This window comes from Papaver somniferum, chromosome 2, assembly GCF_003573695.1.
Source record: "Papaver somniferum cultivar HN1 chromosome 2, ASM357369v1, whole genome shotgun sequence".
Lineage (NCBI taxonomy): Eukaryota > Viridiplantae > Streptophyta > Magnoliopsida > Ranunculales > Papaveraceae > Papaver > Papaver somniferum.
The window spans coordinates 167,337,135-167,347,677 of record NC_039359.1 but is presented as its reverse complement, the minus strand read 5'-3'; the positions used below and the strand labels follow the sequence as shown (position 1 = coordinate 167,347,677).

Sequence of the window (10,543 nt, the reverse complement as noted above, 5' to 3'; positions counted from 1 at the left end):
TAAACTTCCGATCTCTAAGAATAAGAGTTCAAAAACAGAAGTTAATAGCCTTCGGAATAAGACAAACGTCAAACATCCACAACTTGAAAACAAACCAACTACTGTGATGCTACTCCAGAAATCTCAATAGAAATTATTCCCGTTGAAACCTAGAAAGTAAAAGGATATAGGTCTATTGAATCTCGCCTTTTCATCTTGTTTGTTCTTAAGAGAAATAATAAAGAAAAAATGACTTTTCACTTTGAAAAGAAAAAAAAGAAAAATAATGAATAAATGGCTTTAATGGCGACAAGATTTTTTGGAGTCTTGGGTTTCTCCAACTTTCAAACTGATTATTACATACAAAATATAAAAAAATAAAGAACGAAATAGTAAAGCAACAAATAGGGTGGTCAATATGCACCCTTACATTGAACGGGTGCAGAAATTTGCACTCCGTCATAGTACTTTTCATATTCTAAACGGTCCGCGAGTTATAACTCCAAAGATATCACTATCCATCCACAAAAAACTCATCAAAACAAAAGTAATACAAAAACCTAAAAAAAAAAAGTAAAACAAAAACCCCAAAAAAATTTGGTTTCATCGTAAAATTTGATGAAACACCATAGAATTTGATAAAATCAAAATGGGTTTCATCACAAAATTTGATGAAACCAATTTTGAAATTTGGGGTTTTTGTATCAAAATTTTAAAACTTTGAGGGTTTTGTATTAAGTTTGTTTAAGATGGAGTTTTAATGGATCCCAACATTTGAACGGGATTTTTACAGGTTTGTCACCTTGGATTTTTATGACTAGTTCTCTATTCTGAATAACTAAATAACTAATTTGTACCCGGTTGAATTGGTTAGAGTCCATATTATACCTCTTATGGACTAAACCATCTTTTTCCCAACGGGAAGATCTTCGACTTCAGTATGAATAAAAAGTCTTACGATTTTAATGAGCAACGAGAACAAGAGCTTATGTACGTCTTTTGTGAATAGCAATAATTAACTTTTTAACACAATCGATATTTACAAGACGCTTTATCTTCATCACCGAATCCTATCTAGATTCAGACTAAGTACCAGTCATCCTTTTTGAATACAAAGAGCCAACTACTGGAACTTCAGAGGCAGATGATACCATTGAAGAAAGAGGTTGAAAATTTCTGTTCCCAACGAACCAGAATAAAGCCCATTTTAGGTTGCAGAGCGTGTATTTAAGAGCCTTGGTCCAGTTCTCCTGCTTGTTAAAGCTCTGTGTGATAGAGTGGGTTTCCACTTTATCATTCTCAATCCTATAAAGCATACAGACGTACAAGGTTAGCACACACAGGAGATTGAGATATCTAAGGAATCTAGGCATGTCTACTCAAAGATGGAAATTATCCAAGTGGTTTCTGGTCAATCGAAGCACTGACATTTGGCCTGTTAGGCTATCAGAACTCTTAGGACTGAAAGTTTATAGTTGTAATAAAGATTTAGTTGGCACAATGGTGAAGAGGATCATCCCTAGAAACGGAGCGCCTACTCGCAATTATTGCAGAGACCATAAATTTGGATTGCAATTATTGCAGAGACCGAACACTGCAAATACAGCAGATGCTCAAATTTGCATATGCATAAATTCGAAGATGAAACTTTTTGTTGCTGCTAAATATGCATTTGAGGAATAACTAGGTCATCTGAGTGTATACATAGAGTCCAGTATTTCTATCCTTATAACCCATTTGACCAGTCAAAACATGTTTGACTTTCCTCTTCCACATTTATTTAGAAACCCTAACCATACCATCGCACAACAAAGGTCGTCCCACAGTTACCTTTGAAGTCATCTATGCCATTGTAAAGCACTCAATTACACCAAAATCAAAATGAGATGGATAACGAAAAAAAACATTAAACATGTATGGAAGAAGAAAGGGAATCAGATTTATTTCTTCACAACATTAGCAAACCCTAGACTTATAAAAGAAGATGACCCTGAGAGAACCTAAGATTTGTCAAAGATGAAAAAGATTAGGATGAAGTTGTTAAAGAATATAAGAGCTGCAGCTGGTGACAAAGATGTTAGAGAAATGCGGAGTTGCAGTCGGTGGTAACGGAGTTCACATTAGCATGAGAGGGAAAAAAAAAGTGAAGAAAGAGAAGAGATCTTTAGGGTAGAAAGAGAAAGACAGGAGAATGGTCGATAGCAAGATGGCAAATTCTCACAAGCACCTGTAAAATTGGTTTGCACTACAGAGTTTCACATTTCATAGCATGCCAAGGGCCTTTGGCATGACTGCAATTAATCACCCGGCGAACCTATTAGGACCCACTCCCTCCCTGGACTGCTTTCAATACCATTCAGATGGATTAGTGAAATGATGTATCTAATTCTAAGGGAAGATGGTAAGAACACACTTGTCAGAAGTACTTATGTACTTTCCTATTATCAAGCCCGTAAATTCCTACATAACAAAATAATTCATTTGGACACCTGTATCACCACTGAGATTTTAGTGAATCTCTCTTCCAGTGAAAAAAAAGAAGGTGATCTTACTTGTAAGGCAGCTTGAAGCACTTTTCTGGTGGAATGTTGTTTTCTTGATCCTTAGAATTTGAGAACTCAGCAAACTCCTTAAGGCATGTTAAGAACAGAGTCATTGCCTTGTCATAGCGAGTGCTCCAAAATAAGTTCACAGGACCAAATCTGTTGAGGTCAATGATTTAAATTATGAGTACAATAAATAGATTAAAAAAGAACCTAATAAAAGAAATGAAAAAGTCAGACAGAAACAAATTGAGAATCAAACGGAGAAAAATTGAATGGAAAACTAAATTTGTGTGGCAAGAGGTGTACATATTCTATTTTCATTTACCAAAAGTAAAACAGATAGCATGATCTAACAGTTCTACCTATGGACAAATTCCTGATTTACCCCAACATTTTTCAGTCTCCAACTAGGTTTGCAATGGCAAGGAATGGTTTCCGGGTGGAACCCACTAAATGGTGAAATCAAACTCCTCCTACCTATTAGATCATGAAGCGGAAGATCCAAGAGACCATTAACAAGCTCCATTTTTTATTAAAGACACACCTATTTCTACAAATTATTTAGTCAAGTGCAGTTAAATATAAAAAACTCGGTACATACAGCTCGTATGTGTTGTTGCTGCTATCCATAATTCGAGGGTAGCTTCCCATGGGAATAATTTTGGTTCGGTACCTGGAAACCTATAAATTAAGGAAAACTCATGAACAATTAAATGGAATAACGACTTTCTGAGAGCATAGGGTATCAATAAAAAAAACAATCAACATATCTGTTGTGTGCCAAGGTCAAGTGACTTAAGAACTTAGCATTACCTTATTGCTACTAGGTAGTTCACATAATACCTATTCATATTGGTAAGTAAAAAATCACCTAGGAAGTGGTGTATATGGTGGGAAAATGTTTTCAGCAGGGATCCTTCCAAGTTCAAACCCATAAGATGACATCAATCTGAAATAGTGATCCTGCGAACTTGTATACAGAGAGACGTAAAATCGATTAAGGATACGGAAATTTTGGCCTGAAGTACTGAGCCATTGTGTGAAGGAGAAGACATGCCTGTCCCCAGGCAGCATTTAGCTCATCCCACTCAACCTAAATATTGAAGTAAAGAACATATCAAAAGCCGTGAGAGAACTATTCTGAAACCATCAAAAGTGAGAAGAGACCCTTAGTTCATGAGTCCCGAGGCAAGCATTTCTCAATAAGAGTAGCCTAGTTGCAGAACAGCATACCGGGATCTTCGGAAGACGGCCAAGTCGAAAATTGTTTATAGTTCCAAATTCTCCATCATGCGATATTGGAAAGGCATCATTGAGAACATTGGTTCGCTTCAAAGATTCTAAATGTGCTTGTGAAACTTCAATCTTTGTCGATATCAAGTCTCTTTCTTCCTGTGGATCACCAAAACTTGAGAGTTCACAGTTGTTGGCTTCACGGGAAGCAATAAATAAAAAATAGAGAACACAAACACTGATTCTGTACAATATTCTCCAACCCAAGCTTTAACAACAAAACTAAATGCTATTTTTCTGGTAAAAAGCAGGATGGTTAACAGATAGCATGTAAGAACAAACGGCATCTTCTAGATTTAAACAGACCTATTCACATCAAGCTAAAAGGTTCTGGTTGAATGAAACTAGCCAGTGTTTCGTTATTATGTTTATTTAATGGGAAGTGCTATTCCACGCCCCAGTCACCGCCCCGTTCACCGCCCTAGCAATCCACACATCTAAAGCCCTAATTCTTGAGATTGGTGAACCCCTTTGCGTGAATAGCAAATCTAGAAGTGAATAATATTTGGGAGGTGAACGGGGTGATATATTAAGGAAGTGAATAAAGTTTGTGTTATTTCATTTTGATTGGGTCGGGCGGTAGGAATTAGATGGTGGTGAGTTTTGAACACAAGTTGTGGTATCAACACCCCATCACTTTACCACTCTACTAGAAAGGCATCTGCATGGTTAATACTTTTTTTTTTTGATTCAAAAAGGATTTATATTAATTAAATATGATGATTACAGATTGTGAAATCTTCCCTAGCCCAATCTAGAATATCCTGTGGAAGATTATCTACATATTCAAAATCTATCCTATCTATTCTGGCATTCTTTGCTACTTTATCTGCCAGGCAATTCTTAAGTCTATTAACTGAATGGTTAATAGTTGCTAACCTAAGAACCTACAAGTTATCGTTGGTTACATTAACCTCGTATTCACGGCCCTACTTAACTGTGAAAAAGAATGTACGAGATAAAAAATTATGAACAGCAAAAGTATGCAGAATGCAGGGTTTACAGCTATTCTTGATGAGGTGCATCGACCACGTACATATTAATATTGACAAATATGAACCAGAAAAAGAATGAAACATCTGAGGAGTTGCTTATGAGAATACATAAGAAAAGTATAACAAGATAGTACTTGTCTGCATATCTACTCTAAGTTCTTAAAATGAATACACAAACCAAGAATCAACATATTCACATAAAAATCCTGAAAGATTTTAAAATGCACTAGCTGAAGGAGTCAATCAGATAAGACAGATCAAAATACCTGATGTTTAGTTAACTGAAACTGGAAATTATTGAACTCGTGCCAGTACCTAATTACATTCGATTGACAACAGACAGATAGTCAACAATCTTTGGGGTGGGGTGGGGAGAAGAAAGAGAAGACCCAATTAATGATGCACCTTCAGGTATAGTAATCCAATCTACTACAGCTTGTGAACAAACAAATAATAGGTGTTACCACTTACCGTTCCTCTTGGTCTTTAAACTTGTTAGATTTTGCTTCCAAATCCTTCAATTCAGCATCAACTTCTATGCACTGTTTCTCAGTTTCCTCAATTGCTGCTTTAAGTCTTCGTTCTTCTTCCTCAATCTTGAAAAGGTAACCACAAACCAGTAAAAACGGAAAACACGTAAGACAAGATATTGCAAAACTCAACTAGAAGACCGTTACATACTAAAGGAATCCAAATAGCATAAACAGAGTAACAGAATTTCTTATTAAATGTGAAGGAAATAATAGCTTCGTAAAGATGGTTAGAACCAGATGACTGACAAATTAGGAAGTTAAGATAGAAATCCTATTAAAACAACTTAAGGGATCTGAAGCTGATTTTCACCACTTTCAGAGAGGAAGTAGATTTAATATCAGCACTAGATTGGTTTTATATCGATATAAATAGAACATGCAGTAAAAAGGACAGCAAATAAGGTCTATAAAGAAAACTAGAGAACATCGTTAATGATGTAGTCAAGTTGTGAAATAAGAACTCAATCTGTACATGTTGCTCTAGTGCTCAGCATACACTAGAAACTATTCACTAACACACAGTAAGTAACTTACTGGCGAAGACAGTTTCCCTTTTTTGCCAAAAGTAAAAGACAAGAAGTATGAGTCTGGTGATGCAAACTAAGCACCTTTAACTTTTCGCAAAAAAAATCAGCCTCGCTCATAACATCACGTGTCTCTCCTTCAAGACGCTGAAGACAAGCTTCATACGCTTTAATGTCCTTGTTCACATCATCAACCTCTTTATCAAGTTTATCAGACAATACCCGCATACATTCCAAACATAAAGGTTGTTCAACCTGTATAACAATAAGGCAAGATAAAGCAACAATTTCACAAGATTTATAACAAAAGCTTCAAATTCATGGTCACAGATGATAGTTTGAATACTAAAACAAAATGAAAAGATATAAAGGAAGTTTGAGCATTAAACCTGAGTCTGGGTGGTGACGATATCAAATGCACGTTTCAAAACAGTTATACCCGAGTGAAAATCAGAATTGTTTGGATGCAAATGGTTACCAGGAATTCCTCCAGATAACGGTAAATGAGCTCCTCCCTCTGAACCAGATTCACTATTGTACATGGACGCAGCAGCTGGTGGCAACACAACAAAGGAATCTTCCATTGCTTTCCCACTCGCGCGGGTATCTCCTGGTCCGCCACGAGGCCGGGGAGGCACACCACCTTGTGATGAATTCTTTTGCTTCGACAAAACAACAAAGGAATGATCCATTTTAGTTGAAGCCATAACGCTGCCTGCTCCTCCATGAACAGAAGAGCCCTGCATTCCTGAAACACATGCTTATCCTTCACATTAAACTGAAAATTCTGAAGCTCTAACAAACTGAAACAATGAGATTCAAAATTTGAGTCTAACAGGAATTATCACCCATCAAATTCAAACAATTTTCCCACTAACAAATAGTAATTAAATCCATTGAAACTAAGGATTCAAAGGAAGCAAAATATAGGTTGGCAATTTGAGATTCTTGGAATTAAGCTAGTCTAGTCCACACACCACAACATAAGATTGAACTGTTGTCAATAGAATCGACTGAGCAAATTCACGGAAATTAAATTATTCCCAGCTTCTAAAGTTCCAGATTTTTAAGAAATGTAAGTCAAAATTGAAAGAAAACAATTTAAGAGATGATTGAATAAAACTCTAACCAGCACGAGAAGCGGATTCATTTAAGTAAGAATCAACACCGATAATACAAAGTGCGTGACGACAGTTTTGACACTGCCATCTAGGAACATTTGGATCGACAGGAAAACTTACTCCTTTGTCTGATGAGATATCATCTTTCATGGTACTAGATGACTGCTGCAGCAGTGGGGGGCCGACGAAGAGATGGACCTGCGTATCAACTCCATATGTTCAGTCTAATTTCTGAAGTCACAGAAAATGATTTGGTAAAAAAATAGAGAACATGTAAAGAAGCACATACGTACAGTAAGATAGATGAATAAGGCTTTGATAATGTATAACAATTGTATCCGTGGAAAAAAGAAATTAAATTCAGAAATTGTTATACCAACAAACCGTGGAAAAGTTAGACCACCACTTCATAATACTACAAGGATACAACTTCTCTATGTTGAAAACGTTTATGGATATAAGAGGGTTGTCATTTTACAGTGTAAAAACTGAAAAGGGTGGGGGGAACCTCAGTGCCAGCTTCTAAATCATTTGCAAAAGCACCCATGTAAGGCATGTTTCAAGGTGGTTCCCCCACCTCAAACATTGGGGAACTTCAATGAGAAAAACTGACCCTACACAGACAGCAATAAAGCAATTCTAATTGGGTCACTATGAATGAGCGGACATCTTCCTAAAGAAAAATACCAAGATGGATTTAAAAGAACAATTTGTTCCTCTATGTCAAAATCACCATCAAATACACCAACACCAATACAATATATGAATAAAACCCAGTAGATGATTCACAGGATAAACCAATTTGCCAACTTGAAGTTCCAAATGAGTAATCTTCATGCTCAACACATGAGTAGTTTATCGGTAGAAATGTTAGCAGGCCACTCCTTGAAAGAGTAGCATAATCATTCACCTCAACCTATTTATTGAGTATACGCTCTTTTAAGCACAAGGAATCACAACTGTAAGATGAGGGATGGCACCATTACTCAAAAACCTTAAATAAACAAAACCAATTGATCAAAAGCTCTTCAAAATCTAAAACTAAAATCAAATTTAAGGCACATGACAATTAATTCATTGAGGCATTTTATCGAATACTAGTAGAGCAATACTGTTTTCTTTTCTTTTGACAGAAACGATCAAAGTAGTAATGGATTAAATCCGAGGAATAAGAATACCTTGCAGAGTGAGAAGAGAGATTTCGAAGCAAGAGCCGCGACTTTTCGGGCTAGCCTGATATTCGAAAATTTTGAATCAACTCGGCAAATTTGAAGTTAACAAAGCTTGTAAACGGGTGCTCCGTTTTCTCAGAAAAAATCAATCTGCTAACTGTGAATCCGATCGACCAGCTGGAGATTTTGAACAACTTTGAATTTTGTTTGTTTGGTAATATTTGATTGAAATTGATGATCAACTTGATTGATTATCTCGAATTTCGTTTCAATTTCATGAAATTGGTAAAAAGGGAAAACTGAATTTATCTTTTCTGCACAAATATTGTGACGGACAGGAGGACAGTTTTTCATCCGTAACAGAACCAGAGGGAGATTTCTAGGTTGATTTACTCGTTCCAAGTTTTCCAAAGCTCTGTGTATCAGTGGATATTTCCACCCAGCCATAAGAGCTCCTGAAGGACCTGAACACATCGGTAAGTACTTCCGCAGTTGGGCCAGGGTATCAACGAGTCGGTTCCGGTCTCAAAATTGGTGGAACCGGAACCAATAAAATACCCAAGTACGTATGGGGCCTGGGTAGGGGTGCACATCCCCTACCCATATCCACCAATCCTACCCTACCCGCCAGTGTTTTAACCGTATCCTATCCTATCCACTATTTGGCGGGTAGGGTAACGTGTAAAAAATTTCTTAACCGTCGTTAGATGGGTAAGGTGACGGGTAAAGCTCGAAATTATCCTATCCTACCCGCATACCCGCCTATTTATCTAACAGCCGTTAGTAGCCGTTGATCTTTCTATTATTGATCATCTTTGTCGTTGGTTTTTTATTAATCAACTCAACCTAAAAACTAAATTCATTTTTGTTTCATCTCTTCATACTTCTCCTGTCTACACAGAAACTCCTAGAACCCTAGATTGAAAATCCAGTTTGTTTCTCAATAATTAGAAATCAAAGTTAGAAATCGAAGAGGAACCTCACTCTCATATCGAAGATCCAAACTCAATGTCACAATTCATTCATCCTCCTAACCGAAATCAAAACGTATGTATCAGTAGAAATCTAAAGTAACCATTTCCATCGAGTATCTTTTTTACCTCCAAACACAAAAGTTTCAGGCTTACAGCTAAACTTTATCTTTGGGGTTTGTCAATTTTGTGTGCGAGAGGTAAGGATCTCCCTTAATGGTTTTGTTTTTAAAAATTTCTTCTGCCCTTAATTCGATTAGTTAGTTATTTGATCAAGGTGTTGTAGATTTATTTCATTTTTTCAATTTATAACTTGGGTAGGTCGTAATGACCATGATTGCATGTTTTCTTAATTTGTTTTAGGGAAATTAAATTAGGTTTCCTTATTTTTACATGAGTTATGGGTTTCTTTATTTTCTTGAAATGACCTAGTGTTGCCTCTGTTGTTCTTCTAGTACTGTTTTTTCATTAGGGTATGACTGATTTATGTGATTAAGTGCATAGCCATCTTGAGATTTGATAAGCAGTAGCCATGAGTATGTTAGGTTTCAGTTCAAGTTTTTGATTTTTTTCAATTCCATTCTCAAAATCTATGATGTTGAGTTGAGTTATTGTATAGTTAAAATTACTTAAGCTAATTGTGTTCAATGTCTCTCGCTGGTTGTCAAATCTTGGCTGTAAAACCGTTAATGGATAAAATGCAAGTGTTATATGTTTCTGCCTAGTGTTGTCCGGACTTTTGCTTTGGATAAGGCTGTTTTGGTTTAGTGGTCGATGGATGAAAATGTGCATATAGCTAGAAAGGCTTGGAAAAGCACATTCTGTTGATTAAGGATTTTGTTCATCAATGTAATGGTTTATGTGGCTATAATAGATCCAAAATATCAATTATTTTGACTGGGGCGGGAAGCTTAGAAGTATTCATTTACTCTTAAAGGTTGATTTTCTGGAATGTGTTAATTTGGTAGAAATTAGGAAACTTCAGATCTACAAGATAGGATCATTCATAGAGCTGTAAATATATTCTGATGTAAGCTGGAGTAAGTAATTGTCTGTACACAATCCTTTTGGTGATATTGTGCATGTGAAGGAGGTAAATGAAAGGACACTAGTTCATTTAGGATATAGGTCTCACAGTGGAGAAGCAGTTTGCAAATTTAACTCTTTTCAAACCTGTTATCAGAGATTAAACGTCAAGAGTAACAAACTTGGTGTGCTGCTAATGGGATTAAGACCACATACTAACTGGGAAATCAATCCTCACATTACTAGTTTTATGCGCCTTAATTACACCTTGCTCTGTAATTAGCATTTATATTCCTGGATTTTCTTTTGCAATTTCTTGTACTGCATATTAAAGTTATGAAATTTAATGTTGTTGGTTTTAGTTTGTGCGGGCTTAGTGTGAG

At 36.2% G+C, this 10,543-nt stretch overlaps 1 protein-coding gene across 1 annotated transcript; it reads right to left on the bottom strand.

Annotated features, from left to right (window-relative positions):
• Positions 1-815: 815 nt before the first annotated feature.
• LOC113349706 (beclin-1-like protein) lies at positions 816-8,585 on the bottom strand. Its single transcript, XM_026593732.1, has 11 exons — positions 8,170-8,585; positions 7,000-7,189; positions 6,260-6,618; positions 5,955-6,125; positions 5,285-5,409; positions 5,080-5,128; positions 3,759-3,917; positions 3,533-3,618; positions 3,127-3,198; positions 2,532-2,681; positions 816-1,284 (listed from the first exon to the last, which is right to left on the bottom strand). Exons 2-11 carry the CDS (start codon positions 7,139-7,141, stop codon positions 1,065-1,067), a joined length of 1,533 nt encoding a protein of 510 aa, XP_026449517.1. The 5' UTR covers positions 7,142-7,189; positions 8,170-8,585; the 3' UTR covers positions 816-1,064.
• Between the last annotated feature and the right edge of the window lie 1,958 nt (positions 8,586-10,543).